We start from the raw sequence: 16783 nt of genomic DNA on the forward strand, positions 1-16783 counted from the left end.
TTACTCAGCAGCCCAGATTTGGCTTTATGCTTTGGATCATTTTTAATGCACTCAAAGAGCAATTGCCACTATGCAACGAGGCAATTGCACGAGCAATTATGTCAAGGATAGCATATGGTGGCTGCAAAAACAATAGCAAGTTATTGCAGGGTGTTAAGCCTAGCAGATGGAGGAGAGTTGCTATAACCTTGACGGTTGGCCCTGGGACTTCCAGATATGTTATATAGTTATACGTGAGGAAGCCACGAACATCTGGAAGAAGGACAACATTTTTTAGTCTTCCGTGGGCATCATTAAAGGATTCAGAAACTAATAAGAGGGAATCACGGACGATCTCCGTCATTCAGCCAAGAGTTAAGTGGAAACCGTAAGGAAAAAGGCTCCTTCTCCCAGCGAATGTGGAATTCTCTAACTCGTCAGAGATACATGCTTGTATCCTGACTGTCTCCTAACCAAATGGCCCACCAAAGTGCCCCACAATCTGGAGCTAGCTCACCTTTTCGGATTCCTCCCTCACCCCCTCCCTGACATAGCCCATCCTCTGGCCTCCCAGCTCACTGTCTTTTCATGACTTCCACGATGCTCTCAGGCATTCCTGCTACCTCCTCCAAGTTCCCACAGCATTGATCGATAGCCACGTGGCAGCACTGATGGCCATCTGATGTATGTTGTGATTACTTGCCTGTCTGTCTCTGTCCCCTGCCCCAATCACCCCATTAGTCTGTTAGAGCCTTCAAGATAGGGACCACCATCACAACACATACCCCAAGCACACATTTAGGAAGTCCACTGTGTTTGCCCCTGGGTGGCTCAGTCAGTTAAGGGTCTGACTTCAGCTCAGGCCATGATCTCACGGTTCATGAGTTCGGGCCCCGCGCTGGGCTCAATACTGACAGCTCGGAGCCTGGAGCCTTCTTCAGATTCTGTGTCTCCCTCTCTCTGCTCCTCCCCCGCTCACACTCTGTGTCTCTCTCTCTCAAAAATAAATAAAAGCATTTTTTTAAAAAAGAAAGTCCACTGTGTTCAACACCAGTTGGCAACTAATCAGTAGATGAATTCACTATAATGGAAGAATAACTTCTATCATGTCAACCCACATAATAAAGTTTATTTTATCAGGGAGTTTTTAGTGACCTCACTTGACACCCAAAGAAGTAACTCCAATGCTAAAAATGTCAAACATTCAGGGCCGTCCGGGGTGGCTTGGTCACTTAGGCATCCGACTCTTGGTTTCAGCTCAGGTCATGATCTCACAGTTTGTGAGTTTGAGCCCCGCGTCGGGCTCCGTGCTGACAGTGCAGAGCCTGCTTGGGATGCTCTCTCTCCCTCTCTCTGAACCTCCCCTCCTCACTCTATATCTCCCTCTTTCAAAATAAATAAATAAACATTTAAGAAAATACATAAAAAGAACGTCAAGCATTCTGAGAAGCCAACAATGGAGTTCTTAGAAGTAGAATGTTATTCTGCTTACCATTTAACCAAAATAATAAAACTCTTTTCTATGCCAGACACAGAGTAGAACTTTGCATGTATTATGTCATTTAATCCTGAAACAGTCCTATGAGGCATTATCATTCCCATTTTCAAATGGAATAGTTGAGGTGTAAGTAGGTTAGTAAGTGGCAAGGCTGGGATTTGAACTCAAGTCCTAAAATCTACCCCTAAAACCAGAACTCCTCACCACTGTGCTGTTCTCCACCTAGTTACAGGGCCAGTACTGATCACAGTCCTTAATGTTTTCATTCACCTCTTATTAATTTTAATTAATTATTAATTTGACTTACATAGACCTTTTCAGTTAAGTATTTCATAATCCTACCTGATAGGCCCCTACCACCTTTACTCACGCCTATTATCAACATTTTAAGGACTCACTTTATCCCTCACTTTTAAAGTCAGAAAATTGAGGGGTGGCTCAGTTGGTGAAGCATCCAACTCTTAATTCCGGCTCGGGCACGATCTGACATTTCGTGAGTTCGAGCCCCACATCGGGCTCTGCTGCCAGTGTGGAGCCTGCTTGGGATTCTCTCTCTCTGTCTCTGTCTCTCTCTCTTTCCCCCTTCCCTGCTCTCTCTCTCTTTCAAAATCAATAAATAAACATGAAAGAAAGAAAGAAAGAAAGAAAGAAAGAAGAAAGAAAGAAGGAAAGAAAGAAAGAAAGAGAGAAAGAAAGAAAGAAAGAAAGAAAATTGAGCCACAGAGCAGTTAAGTCACTTGGACAAAGTCACAAAGCTCATCACGATGACAACACAGAGCGAACCCAAGCCATTTAACTGTAGCTCCCATGAGCCATCATACACTTCCTTCAGGCATCCTCCATCACTTGGACGTCTGCGCATCAAGGCACCTGGGGCTGTTAGCCAGTCAATTCCTGAGTCAGTCCAATTGCAGGGACAAAATTCACACATGAATGCAAATGCCTTCTTTATGAAAAAAAAAAAATCTACATGTCTTCTTACGTATAATCCTGAACTAAAACCTGTGCCAGGCTGTAATTTCACCTCATCTGCTTCCTTCAGGTGGCCTCAATTCTGCTTCCATCACTAATTGGCATTGTCCTACATTAGACTTGACTTCATTCTTTTAGGAAAACACAGATAAATCATCTCAAACCCATAATCATTTAGCCTGGTTGGTCAGATTGTTTTCTCATTTTACCAAGAGATAATGGTCCGCCATCGTAGAAATTCCACATACGACATCTTGATAGAGTAATAAGCACTGGTATTGACTGAATCCTTATGTCATATCCCAGATGCTACACTACACTTCTTTACCTGAATCCCTCATTTACGTCATCCTTTAATTAGCCCTGTTTTCCAGGTAAGGAACCGAGCCCTGGAAAGCTGAGAACCTTGCCCCAGGATCCATGGTTGGACCCAGATGTGTCTGACTCCCAAGTCTGGACTCTTAACTACTCAACATATTCCCAGCCGCTGCTGCCACTACTCTAGTCTCTTCCTCCCACGCCCCCCTCCCCGTCCCCACCTCCATGATTAAGGAAAGCTATCCAGACAGGACGAAAAGCAAAAAAAGTAAACAGAGTACCTGATAAGGCCCAGGTCAACTCCATTCAAATCTACCATTTTTAGGATGATCATTTCTTTGTCAGTATTTGAAGAATACCTAGTCAAAACAAAGAAACGCAGTCACTTCTATGTTAGTTAGAGCCTGGGCTTCTTGTATGACCAACAGTAGAAGCTGACACAAAAACTAAAGTCAAAATGCCTTCAGTGAGCGAGGTTTCCTGATGTGCTATGGTCTTACGAACCACATCCAGGACCTCAGTCCTCAGCTAAAGAAATGGCTTGCAAATAGCATCACACTTAGTGGCATTAGGTCAGCCAACTGGAGATGAAATTGACATCTTTATGTAATGGTCGTGATCTTATCGAACATACAGGTGTTTCTTAGAAAAGGGATTTGTCTTTGAAATTTCTACTCCGGTCAAATTTTCACGGAATCTCTTAAACATAGCAGGGAATATGCAACATCAAAACCATCCCTGACCTGTAGCTTCAAGCGTTCTTTCATGGCCTTTCAAGGGAAATCGGATTATGTTTTCTAAAACTCAACTCCTTTGAAATGGATGGAAAAATACGCAGACAAATGTAAAATGCCAAGTGGTCAGGTTGAAAGTGAGATATTATTTCACTGTGCCACAGCAGTCAAGGGCTTCTCTCCTGTGGCAAACCTGGGTCAGCACTTAAGCAAACAAACAATCGGCCTTAGTTCCATTCCATTATGCTAGTTTTATTTATTGTTCTTTGTTCCTGCTTCTTTATCCTTTTATGTCTTCTCTCTTGCCACATTCTCCTGGATGGAGACGATTTCTGCTGAACGATCTAACAAAAAGAGCTATTCATTAATTTCATAAACACGTGTTGTGCACATTTTCATCTCCGCTTTACAGAAGCTGAGAGGCAATAAATTACTATAAGTAAATCACTGAAGGTCACATGACTAGGAAGTGATAAAGCAGAGATGGAACCAGAGTCGTGCCCGATTGCAAAACTGGGAGTCCTTCCAACACTCACGCTGACCCCAGCCGCCAGCAGAGCGGGCTGATTGGTGCACGGGCTGGCGTGTGTTACCACATTCACTTTTTATTTCTGCCAGTCTTAGATGATCAACATGTTTTAACTTTACTTTAGTTTTACTACTCTTTCAGGATCCCACCCCATTCCTTGAGTACCAACTGCATCCTTAGATTTTTGTTGCTGATCTCTAAAGGAAACCCATGATTTTATTGTGATAATGCCCCTCGCCTGGCTCGCTCTGACGGAGGATTCCAAAGGTAAGAAGAGGGGCTTCGGTTGATCTGTACACCTTCCACGTTTCCTTTGTTGATAAAGATTTTGCCTGGTTTCATATTTTTGTGCGCCATCTCAATGCTCTGTGGGTTAGAGTGAGAGAGAGAGAGAGAGAGAGAGAGCCAGTTGTGAATTTGGACATCCTGTTGGATAAGGACTTAGTCAACAGAAACAGAGGAGCGCTGTGGACAATTTCCTTGGTCTCCGAGCTGCCCCTGCTATGGGACAAGAGATAGAGAACCACACGGCCAGTGTCACTCGGGGGCACACAGATGGCCTCAAGGCTGAGACATAAGAATTACCGTGACCTGGGAAGGTCACTTGAGTGTCTCAGAGCCGCTGAGTCAGGCACCGTTCGCAGGTTCAATTGGCCAAACCGGGAGCGACTCCCCCCGAACTAGGACCAGGATTTGTTAGCTTGAAGGTGTCCCACCCTCCTTGTCCTCTCCCTGCCCTCAACCTCTGAGGCCAAGGTTTTCACACTTTTCTGACTCAAAGCCATCATAAGCAAAACATTTTTCATCACAACTTAATACACGTCGACGTATGTGTGCTAAAACAGAAGCTCACAAAATACACCCTTCCCATATGTTTTGCGCCATGATAGGCTCCGATCTGTTTTACTTTAGTTATGTTCATTCAATGCTTCTTGCAACCCATGGAATTGACTTCAGGAAGCCAGCCATGAATTACCATCCACGGTTTGCTTCTTGCAACCCATGGAATTGACTTCAGGAAGCCAGCCATGAATTACCATCCACGGTTTGGAAAACATCGTGGTAAAGACATTTCTGCCTTTGCCGACTGGATCGCCAGGTTTGGGGGGGACTTCATGAGACAAAGTAGAGAGGGACTAAATCTAGAAAGGAAAGGTATGAGGGAAACATGAGAAAGGACCCTGTGGGAGGTAGTAATAAGCTGCAAGATGGGGAGAGAGGAGAAAGAGGCGCCCAAGCCAGGAACACGGAAGACCGTGCCATCTAGAACTCTCAGAGAGGACGTGAGAAATAAGGGCATGTGTTTATGAAGTGGGTCCCCTGTCATGTTGTTTGGGAACTAGGAGGCGAGATTGGAATTACTTGCACTGACTCTTGGTTCCTTGATGGCTTCCTTTTTGTGTGACTTTGCACACAGAACAGACGGTAGGGCCCTCTCAGTTGTAAGGGTGACATAGGAAACATTTGCTGTCCCTTTGGACACCTGCAGGAGGCTCACTGCACGGAACTCGCCCCTTTCAATCAGTCAGTGCCTCGGAGACCAGAAGCTCCTGGGGAGTCAGGAACGGAGGGGGCAGGTGCTGAGACTGCTCAGGGAAACATCCTATAAGGACTCTCTCCATATCACAGCAAACCACTCCTGAACACTTGTGAACAAGGGACAGGGCAGCTCCCTCTGGGGCCCTTTGCCTACCTTCACGATGCCAGTGACCATGTACTCAAAGGTGCGATTGCTAAACCCTTCACTGGCAATTACAAACACAGTATACTGGAAATACCCTCCTGGCCCCGAGTGTGTATGAGTGCCACTCAGGATGACGTTGTCTTGTCTGTACAGGGAGCCATATTTACTCTGCAGTCTGTTCAGGACCTTCAAGAGAAAAGAAAAAAAAAAAACAGAACTAAGAAGAGGGATAACACAGCAACTCACTATGGAAAAGGCTCCAATGAATCTAATCAAGGATCCATATCAATGGCACCCCTGTCGAGTGGCCCTTCACTCGGTGCTGGAGTGTCTCATCGTAGGCACAACTTCAACAAAACCAGTAACCATCAAGGCTAACGTTTCATAGACTCTCGCCGTATGCAAGCACAGTGTTAGGTAGGACACACATTATGTTATTTTAAAATCTTTATAACGACCCCAAGAGGTAGATGTTTTTTTCAATGTTTGTTTATCTTTGAGAGAGAGAGAGAGAGGGAACAGGGGAGGGGCAGAGGGAGAGGGAGAGAGAGAGAATCCCAAGCAGGCTCCGTACTGTCAGCCCGGAGCCCCATGCAGTCTCCATCTCATGAAGTTGATGACCTGAGCCAAAATCAAGAGATGGATGCTTAACCGACTGAGCCACCCAGGAGCCCCAGAGGTGGATATTTGGAACCGCATCTTTTAGCTAAGAGCACTGAAGTGTAAAGAAGATAAATAATTTGCCCACCGACCGAGTAAATGTGAGAGCCACAACCTGGATCCACGTCTCTCTAACTGCAGAAACAGTATGGTTTGCTATTCATCGTTCCACACATGCTATTAATATCCAGGCACTAGGAGCGATATGAGGTTAATATCTGAGCACTAGGAGTATATGAGGTTCCTACCCTGATGGAGTGTTTATTCTAATGAGGGAGAAAGGTAACAAGCAAAGAAGCACGTAATATGGTATCACACAGTGATAAGTGCTCTGAAGACAAATGTCGTTGAGTGGGGAAAAAGAGTGATGGGTGTCAATGAGGAAACATCTTTCCAGAGAGGCTGCCTTCCACCCAAGAGCGTAAGCCGATTGAGCAACACCAATGGAAAGCATCCTGGGAGCAGCGAACAGTCGTGTAAGGGCCACTTGCCGCCTCCCTGCCCAAAGTGAAGAACTCCATGCTCCCTGACATATACTGTCACCCTTATTGGTCTGGGGGCAGCCAACTGCGGGGACCTAAGGACACCCCAGCCACCCTGTGGGGAGGCCCATCGGAAAGGAACCATCTTGTCAGCACTAACTTGCTAGCCAGGCGGGTGAGCCACCTCAGAATAGTAGACCCTTCGGCCTCAGCCAGGCCTTCCAACACCCGCAGCCCCAGCCGACACATGAGTTCAACCCACGACACGGAAGTGGGCGTGTGTGTGTGACTTCGGTTCTAACCTAAGTCGGAATCACCCAGCTCGGCCTCCCTGGGATTCCTGACCCACAGAAATCCTGAGCGGTAATTCAGGATGACTGTGAACATCTAAACGCACGATAAGTGTGCTCGTAGGGTCCAGACACATCATGAAGACAATGGAGAGAAAAATCCCTGGTGCTGAGAACCTGTTTCTGATTCTGCTTTAATCAGCTTCAACCTGATTGGGTGTTATTGTGCCTTCCTTGGGAAAGATGTTTTGATCGATTTTTTTTTTTTTTTTTTTGCGTCAAGGGGTGCCGGGATGGCTCAGCTGGTTAAGCATCTGACTTTGGCTCAGGTCATGATCTCAGGGTTCATGAGTTCGGGCCCCACATCGGGCTCTGTGCCCGATGAGCTAGAGCTAGAGCTCACTAGCTAGAGCTCACTTTGGATCCTCTGTCTCCCTCTCCCTTTGCCCCTCATGGTCTTTCAAAAAAAAATAAATAAAATAAATATTAACAAAAAATTGTTTTTCACTTTTTAAAAGTTTTTATATTTATTTATTTTTGAGAGAGAGAGATAGAACGTGAGCAGGGGAGGGGCAGAGAGACAGGGAGACACAGAATCTGAAGCAGGCTCCAGGCTCCAAGCTGTCAGCACAGAGCCCGACACGGGGCTCGAACCCACACACTGAGATCATGACCTGAGCCGAAGTCAGACACTTAACTGACTGAACCACCCAGAAGCCCCTGTTCACTTTTTTTAAATGTCAAAAATCATTAAAATGATCTAGCAAAAGTGTCAGACCCAAAGCGACCTTCCTCAACGTAAGATACTGTCAGTTAATACCCAGCACAGTAATGACAGTGCATTTACGGCAGGGATCGCAAATATCACTTACGTCACGCACTTAGTCCCGTCTATTGGTGGTGGCTCTCAGACGCGTGGTGTTGAGAAGGATCCTGAGCCCAAACCTGGGCTTAGCAAGAAAGAGTGCCTTTTTTGATTAGCAACTCTGTCTACTCTGCGTGTGGCACAGGCAGTGGTAGGCTGATCAACTGTCACACAGCAGGAAACGAAAAGCTCTCATTTGAATCACTTGTCAGTTTCTCTGGTGTAAATACTCCCTGCCCCAATTTCAAGCTTCCAAAATTTAACAACGAGCCCCCCCCCCCCCAAGCTCTTGAATATTTAACAGCCAGCCCTCATGAGCTGGTGCAAGACGGTCCCAGAACACGCTTGGGAAGTGTGCAACTTACAGGCTATATACTTAACCCGCGTAAATACAACCACCAATCTCTTCTATTTTAGGGGAAGAGCTACCCCACCCTCATTCTACTCATGTGGTCATTGAACGAGGAACATCTTATGAACAGTGTTGCCTCATTAACTAATCCGTGTCCCACACACCAATTGCTAGGTTACCACGTCCATATACACAATCCTGTGATGCCAGGCAAATGTGAAAGGAACTATGACATGACCAGACCAACACCCTCTGACCAAGTAGCCTACATTCTCCATCCCAGTAAGTCTCCATGTTGCTCCTGTGTGACCCAAATCCAGACCACACTCTTCATCACCCTATGTCTTCTTCTAAAACAGTAATAACTCCACTCATGAAGGAGAAGCCCATCGCTAAAGGGGCACCATGAAAGCTCAACTAAAGGCTGCTGTGAAAAGCTAATGTGCTCACAGTTCTGTAACTAAGACAGGAAGGTAGCAAAGAGAAAGAACTTCTGGTCAACCTTAAAGCTCTCCTAACCCCATCCCATTTTTATTCCCAGAGAATGTTAGGGTTTTATAGCAAGTGTACTTCTTCGGGCTTACACAAGAATCGAGCTCTTAGCAAGAGAGAAATTACGGGGGCATCTGGGTGGCTGGATCGGCTAGGCATCCAACTTCAGCTCAGGTCACGATCTCACAGTTCGTGAGTTTGAGCCCCACATCGGGCTCTGTGCCGACAGCTCAGAGCCTGGAGCCTGCTTCAGATTCTGTGTCTCCCTCTCTTTCTGCCCCTCCCCCGTTCGTGCTTTGTATCTCTGTCTCTCCGTCTCTGTGTCTGTCTCTCTCTCTCTCTCTCAAAAATAAACATTAAAAAAAAAAAGGAAGAAAAATTGTGGCACTCAAATTTTAAAACAAAAGAGAAAGACCACAAACATCTCCCAAAACTTCTATCCTAACCTATATGCTCCAATGTGAGTTCAGAACCACGGAGCTTCAAGAAAAAGAAAAGAAAAACTCAATCATCTAGTAACAACGTCTGCCAGCAGCCATGGTAAATAGCATGTTACCTACTTCATGAGGAAGGGTGTTTCAACAGAATGAAGAAGTTACCTTAAGCTCTACAGCTCACCTCTGTGTTCAGTTTCCATTCAGTTTCCTATTACTGACACACCTGGGAACCTGCCACAGAAAGACCCGGAAAGCCCCTCTGTTCTGCCCTGTCTCACTGCTCAGGGATCTTCCAGAACCTTCATTGCATGCTGGAAATGTCATCAGTCCTCAAAGCTGAGGCTGAGAACCTGCCTAAAACCAGGTATTATAAGGAAGCGGGAAGGCAATTGTTGAACTACATTTATTCCTCACACTTTCCCTTGGGTTAGCCTGGGATAACAGAGTGGGTTCATTTAAAGGCCTTCCCACCGGGTCTCAGATTACACGGGGAAAGTAAAAATAGGAAGGGATGGTGAAATGGTGGACTGTTGACTTCACAGCCTCTGCAGTCCAACACATTAATCCCCTCTCCCCTCCCCACTCCACCCCCAAAGTCCACCCCTGACTCTCCCATTTCTTCTCATGACCCCACCATATCCCCATGAGAACCATCTCCGACCCTTGAGAAGAGTGGTAAGCGTCGTGGTAACAAGTGTGGGCACTGGCACCGAGATGCCTGTGCGTCCACCCAGCTCCGCAGACAAGTTCCCTGATCCCCTGCAGCTCGTGTTTGTTTCCCAACCTGTCACATGACATAATGATAGCACCTGCCTCCTCCGGTTGTTTGGAGGATTGAATTCATTAATGTACATGGAGCCGTCAGGCGTGACTCATCGCGGGAACTAGGCAAGTTTTAGCTTTTATTTTTATTCATTCTCAAACCTCATTTGCATTTAAGGTGACCTCTTACTACCAGGTAGCCTCACGGCCACCGCACTGACTGAAGACCTTTGTGCGAGCCTCACGCGGTCCAGGGGAAATGTCCAGGCAAAGTTGACATCCTTCCCGCGAGCTTCCCTTCCCTTTCCAGTTCGTGCAGCCTTCCAACATGTTGTAAAACTCCCCTGTGTTCAATCTCCTCTGTTTGAAATACCGAGTGTGATTACCATTTTCCCAACTAGATCCTCACCAGTAGAGCCTTCGTATTAACTTAACAAAGCCGCCAATTTGTGTCGTGGCCTCCAGCCTCAGTCTATTTCATCAAACACTGCTGTCTGATTAATCATTCTGAAGCAAAATTGGGTTTGCATTACTCTTCCACTCAAAAGTTTTTGCAGAAGCCCCATCACTTAACAGAAGTCAAAATAAACCGGCATCCCAGGCCCTCTACGATTATGACCAGCATACCTGCTAGGTGTATTTCTAATTGCATGCTTACATGGGTCCTAATAGCAGGAAGCTTTGTGCCTGCAAAGGAGGCTACATCCCTCCCTCTGCCACGTTAACCAGTTAAAATTCCTCCCATCCAGATAAAAAGATGTGGTATGCATATACAATGGAATATTACTCAGCCATCAAAAAGAATGAAATCATGGGGCGCCTGGGTGGCGCAGTCGGTTAAGCGTCCGACTTCAGCCAGGTCACGATCTCGCGGTCTATGAGTTCGAGCCCCACGTCAGGCTCTGGGCTGATGGCTCAGAGCCTGGAGCCTGTTTCCGATTCTGTGTCTCCCTCTCTCTCTGCCCCTCCCCCGTTCATGCTCTGTCTCTCTCTGTCCCAAAAATAAATAAACGTTGAAAAAAAAATTAAAAAAAAAAAAAAGAATGAAATCTTGGGGCACCTGGGTGGCTCAGTCGGCTGAGCATCCGACTTTGGCTCAGGTCATGATCTCACAGTTGATGAGTTCGAGCCCCACCGCGAGACTCCCTCTGTCTCAGAAATAAACATTAAAAAAACTTTTTTCAATATTCAAAAAAAAAGAATGAAATCTTGCCATCTGCACCAACATAGACGGATCTAGAGAGTGTTAGGCTAAGAGAAGTCAGTCAGAGGAAGATAGATACCATATGACCTCACTCATCTGTGGAATTTAAGAGACAAAACAAATGAACAAAGGGAAGAAGAGAGACAAACCAAACCACAGACCCTAGCTATAGAGAATGAACAGAGGGTTACGAGAGAAGGGATGGGTGAAGCAGGTGAAGGGGACTAAGAATTCACTTGACTTGATAAGCACTCAGTAATTGTTGAATGACTGTACACCCGAAATATAACTCTACCGTTAACTATACTGGAATTAAAATAAACTAAAATTTTGTCCATTCAAATGTCACATCCACTGTGAAATTTTCCCCTACGTTCCATTTTCGGATTCCCCTTGTGGTGGTTTTAAATCACTGTGTGCCCACAAGTTCCTCTCTCCTCCTCCCGGTAAGAAGGGAGGTTCTGCTGTCCTGTCCCTGGGTGTGAAATGTACCTGGTACCTTGCTTCCAATGGACAGAATATGCTGGAAGCTCAACTCCTGAGCACAACTGTGGCCTCTTCACTTCTCCTTCTCTCGAGTCACTCACTTTGGGGGAAGCAACAGTTCTGGGCCACAAGGATCTGGAAAGTGGGAAACTGAGGTCTTCTATCAGCAGCCACACAAGTGAGTCATCTTGGAAGTGGTTCAATCAGGCCTTCCAATGACTGTGGCCCTTGCCAACACCTTGATTTCAAGATATCCTAAGCCAGAACCACCTAGTTAAGCCAGTCCTGATTTCCTGATCAACACAATGTATGAGATGATGTTTATTATTTTTTTAACTTGCTTTATTTTTTATTTTCCTAAATTTACATCCAAATTAGTTAGCATCGAGGGCAACAATGATTTCAGGAGGAGATTCCTTAGTGCCCCTTCCCCATTTAGCCCATCCCCCCTCCCACACCCCCTCCAGTAACCCTCTGTTTGTTCTCCATGTTTATGAGTCTCTTCTGTTTTGTCCCCCTCCCTGTTTTTATATTATTTTTGTTTCCCTTCCCTATTATTATTTTTAATGTTTATTTATTTTTGAGAGAGACAGAGCATGCAAGTGGAGGAGGGAGGGGCAGAGAGAAAGGGAGACAGAGGACCCAAAGGGGGCTCTACGCTGAGAGCTGAGAGCCCAATGTGGGGCTCAAACTCATAAACCATGAGATCATGACCTGAGCTGGAATCAGATGCTTAACCACCTGAGCCACCCAGAATCCCCTAGATGATGTTTATTGTTTTAAACCACCATATTCCGGAGCTATTTGTTATTCAGTAGATTACACACCACTGAACTTTACTCCAGTGAACTATAGTTCATGTGTTTTTCTATTACACTCCCTTCCTCCTATCCCCAACTGGGCAGTGAGCTCATAGGGAACGTGCATTATGACTCCTTTGACTATGTACCCTCTGAAATTGCCAGCAAAGTGCCACGCAAAAAGCAGGTGGTCAATGCATCTTTCCCTGCAAGATAATAGAATAATGTCACTTTTAAGAATATGGGATCTGACATCAGGCATCTGTATGTTCAGAACCCAGCTGTCCCACTTGCTGACTGTGTGAAATTGAAAAAGCTACTTGCCTTCTCTAAGACTCTATTACCTTATCCATAAAGTGGAGAAAACAACAGACCCACTGCGTAGTTTTGTTGTAAGCGTAGGAGTGGGGAAAACATGTAATCTTGCTTCCTGAGCGTCTATAGATGGGGGAGGATCCCACCACATTCCCCAAGAAAGAGTGACACTGGAGAAATATTTGAGGGCCTCTCTCATCTCTCTCACTGGCTCCTTCACACAGCAGGAGTAACAGTGTTTAACAGATGAGGCTGATAGAACATGACAACGAATAGTGGGCATTTGATTGTCACTGTCCTGGATAGTCCAGACCCTCATCTCCCTTACCTTCGTGAAGGTGTGAGCAAACGTTAAGGGAGCACATTCTCTTTCTGTGACCCGATCCCATGCAGAAAATATAACTGGGTCAGGGCCAAGAATCTGGCTTAGAAAGGCAGCCATGAAAGTCCAAGCCCATCACCCTATGTCTCCCTCTCCTTCTGTGCATCTTACTGTTGCCTGCCCAGGACTCACAGGCACCTTTCTGCTAAGCTCAACCTTCCCCATGTCCCATGGGGTGACATGGTCTCAATTCAGGTAAAAATCACAGAAGAGCCTACCATAGTCTACAATAGCACTTAAAGGGTGAGAGCGCTAACATTGTATTTTTTTTTAATTTTATTATGGAAATTTTCAAACACGTACAAAAATAATCTGAAGAACATAATGAGACCCCCGTCTACCTCTCACCCAGCTTCAGACATTTATGGCCAATCTCATTTCAGTGTCACGTTTTCATTCTCATTTGGCTCCTTGCATCTACTCTCAGTCGTATAAAAACTCGAGGGAAGGGTTAGTGATTAGTTGGCGCTCTCAGAATTCTAATTAGGAGGATTAAATAAGAGAATGTATGTGAAGATCACCCAGAACATAATAAAATTTCAAAACACATTAACGTTAATAATGACAATGAGTCATCAGCAGAATTGAAAGCAAGTTTTGACCAAGATGGCGCAGACCGAAATTATTTGTGGGATAATTGCTGGATTGTCGAGAGTTAATAACGTGGAGGGCAGTAGAATCTCACTGGATGAGAAGCCAGGAGGGCTTTGTTACTTTCAAGGTCACCCACAGACTTCTCTTTTAAATCACATGTCATTTCTTTTGTCACCTCAATCACTTACCTCTAGCCTGAGTCGTTGGGATACCATGCCTATGTCGATGCTGACAAACGCCACTCGATTGGACCCATCTGGTTCCGCCATGATGAAAGCACGGCTGTACAGCCTGGTGAGGATGCCCCGTGCATTCTGGCCAGTTTTGCTGTAGCCCATCTAGAAGGAAGAGAAAGTCAGGGCCCCTCTGCCTCACTGCCCTGCCATGAGAACCAAGCACAACCACGCAAAAAGAGACCACGTAGGAAAGAAAAACACAATCCACAGGACACTGTGGCTCTGAGTGAGATGATAACATGTGTTTTCAAGAATAAAGCCAACATCGTAAGAGAAGCTTTACTCTTCTGTTACAAAAATGCAAAGGCAAAGTAGTTATCTGTTTGGCAGAAGCCATCCATAGGCCCACGGGCAAGGAAGGGGTTGGCATGGCTTGGGAATTCCGTTACCACACCGGAGACCTTTCAGGGTTTTCTTTTCTCTTCTCCTGCCTGAGGTATTACAGAAGGAAATAGTTCCCCTACCATCATCCCATATACCCAGGCGCGTCTAAAGACTGAAGGTTCCCTCACTTTGGTTGTTTGGTGTATGATGTTCTTTTCTTTCTTTTTTTTTTTTTTCAGAAGAAAATGGTTTCTTTATGATTCAATAATCTCTTTATTTTTTAGTTTATTTATTCTGAGAGAGAGAGAGAGAGAGAGAGCGCACGCACAAGTGGGGGAGGGGCAGACAGATACAGGGAGAGAATCCCAAGCAGGCTCTGCATGTCATCGCAGAGCACACAGGGCTCGATCTCACAAACCATGAGATCATGACCTGAGCTGAAACCAGGAGTCAGACATTGAACTGACTGAGCCACCCAGGCACCACAATAATCTATTTCTGAGGGTACCACACCCTGGATTTTACCTTGGTGACCATTCCTCAGCCAAGTCAGACCAAATCCACCTATCTCCCACCCCCCCTTCACACCATGTCATAAGACCCACCCGTAAAGTTATATCCTGGTCTTCAGAATGCTCTATCGCTCACTTTACCCCTCATAGGAATGTTCATTCAGGGTTCTCATTCCAGAGCCACTTTTCAGAATAGACATCAGGGAACAATTCCTAGAATCTAAGGGTTATTTGGTAGGAGGGAGAAAATCTCATCAGACAACTTCACGTTCTAGCTTCCTAGAAAAAGGTTGATATGAGTGAATATAACCACCATCACAGCCAAGAGGTTGCAGACCAGCAGCCAATGGGCCACACCTGACCCACAGAAGCATTTCACTTGGCTTGTGTGGCGTTGGCCGACACTAGGTTTCCAGTTTTGACTAGAGTTGCCTGTATTTCCCCACAGACAGACTTAGATCCTCAGGTCTTCAATTCAGAAATTTTCCAGCTTCTCTTGAACAAACTGTAGGATAGGGCAGCCCTCCATGGTAACAATTGCTAAAGCCATGAACTTTCTAGTTGTCCCATAATCCCTACCACTTCCTTGAGGGTTCGCTAGACTCTTATCAGCTCACAGAGAGGCCTGCTTCCATCACTTATGGTACCGGCCCGTCCCCAGTGGTACAAGAGTTTGATAGCAGTTCCATTCATAAAAAAGTGGCCAACTGACTTTACAAAGGAATTGTGGTTGAACGCATGGCCCCTCTGCTCTCTATGGCACGATATTCACGGTGTTAGACAGCAGTGAAGTCAATGAAAAAGGAGGAAGACAATGATGTAATCATAAGGAATCAGTGTAGGGTGCAAGTGGCAAAAGTAAAGTACTTGTTTCATTCTCCTTGAGGAGCCCATGATTTGCCTACCAAACTGATATCTGCTACTTGTCCTGTGCAGTCAGCTCGCCCAACACCAATATGGTAGCCACTGAAGTTCTGAAATAGAGGAGGCTCTGGGGTAGTGGTCACCGGAGGTCCCTGGGTGGCTGTGGAGCCATGTGTGAGCGTCGAGCCTTGAGTGGCTGTGGAGCCCGGCGTGGTTGGGGGGCTCTGGGTGACCGGAACGCCTGAATCTAAAAGCAGAACATTTAAGAAACAACAGTTCAGTCCACTTAATCTGTGGGCATCAATTAGAATACAGAGGTTCAGGTTCCCATGGAAAAATCTTTATATACTGTCTTATATTTAAAATAAACAGAAAGAAATCTCTCAGGAACTTGTTGTATACAACAACCCTAAGGAGGATCTTTCTGGTAAGCTGGAGATGTGTCACCCTAACAATCAAGGCCTGTGTCAAATGTCCATCTGCTTCTCATCACAAGCTGTTCCTTGTCAAACTCATGGCCCTTCACTCACTCCTGATGGACTTTTCTAGCCACACAAAACAGGCGCCAGGTTCCTCAGGGGCCAGCCTCTGGGGATTTGTCTCCACGGCTCTCTCCGTCCGGAGACCCCCACTCCTCTCTGTTCCACCAACCGAGCTCCAAGACTCCCTTCAAGTTGGTTCATTTCCATCACACCCAGAGGCAGCTCAACCCTCCTGGCAGGAGGCCGCCCCCCTGTTGTCTCTACTCTGCACCCACAACCTTCTCAAGCCTTCTATTTGGAATACAGATGAGATCACTGCACATTCAACATAGTTGCACCTTATTGTAATCATATCATCATCTATGTACGTGCCTGTACACACATATGTCCACACACACACACATACGTGAATATCAAGGGAAACAGAATGGCAGAAAGACTACAAGAGCAGGTACCAGAAACAAACAACCTGGGTTTAAAAACTGATTCTACCACATACTAGCTGAACATACTAGCTGAAATCGCTTACC

At 45.7% G+C, this 16783-nt stretch overlaps 1 protein-coding gene across 2 annotated transcripts in view; it reads right to left on the reverse strand.

Moving 5' to 3' along the window:
• ASAH2 (N-acylsphingosine amidohydrolase 2) overlaps positions 1-16783 on the reverse strand; it is an 85544-nt gene that overhangs the window by 39251 nt on the left and 29510 nt on the right. For both annotated transcript variants that reach the window (XM_043596148.1, XM_043596147.1), the window contains exons 4-8: positions 15813-16018; positions 14024-14173; positions 5724-5900; positions 4269-4396; positions 3049-3126 (exon numbers count right to left, since the gene is read on the reverse strand). In XM_043596148.1, the coding sequence (XP_043452083.1) occupies positions 3049-3126; positions 4269-4396; positions 5724-5900; positions 14024-14173; positions 15813-16018 (739 nt within the window). The remainder of the gene's footprint in view (positions 1-3048; positions 3127-4268; positions 4397-5723; positions 5901-14023; positions 14174-15812; positions 16019-16783) is intronic.

Source organism: Prionailurus bengalensis, chromosome D2, assembly GCF_016509475.1.
Source record: "Prionailurus bengalensis isolate Pbe53 chromosome D2, Fcat_Pben_1.1_paternal_pri, whole genome shotgun sequence".
Taxonomy (NCBI): Eukaryota; Metazoa; Chordata; class Mammalia; order Carnivora; family Felidae; genus Prionailurus; species Prionailurus bengalensis.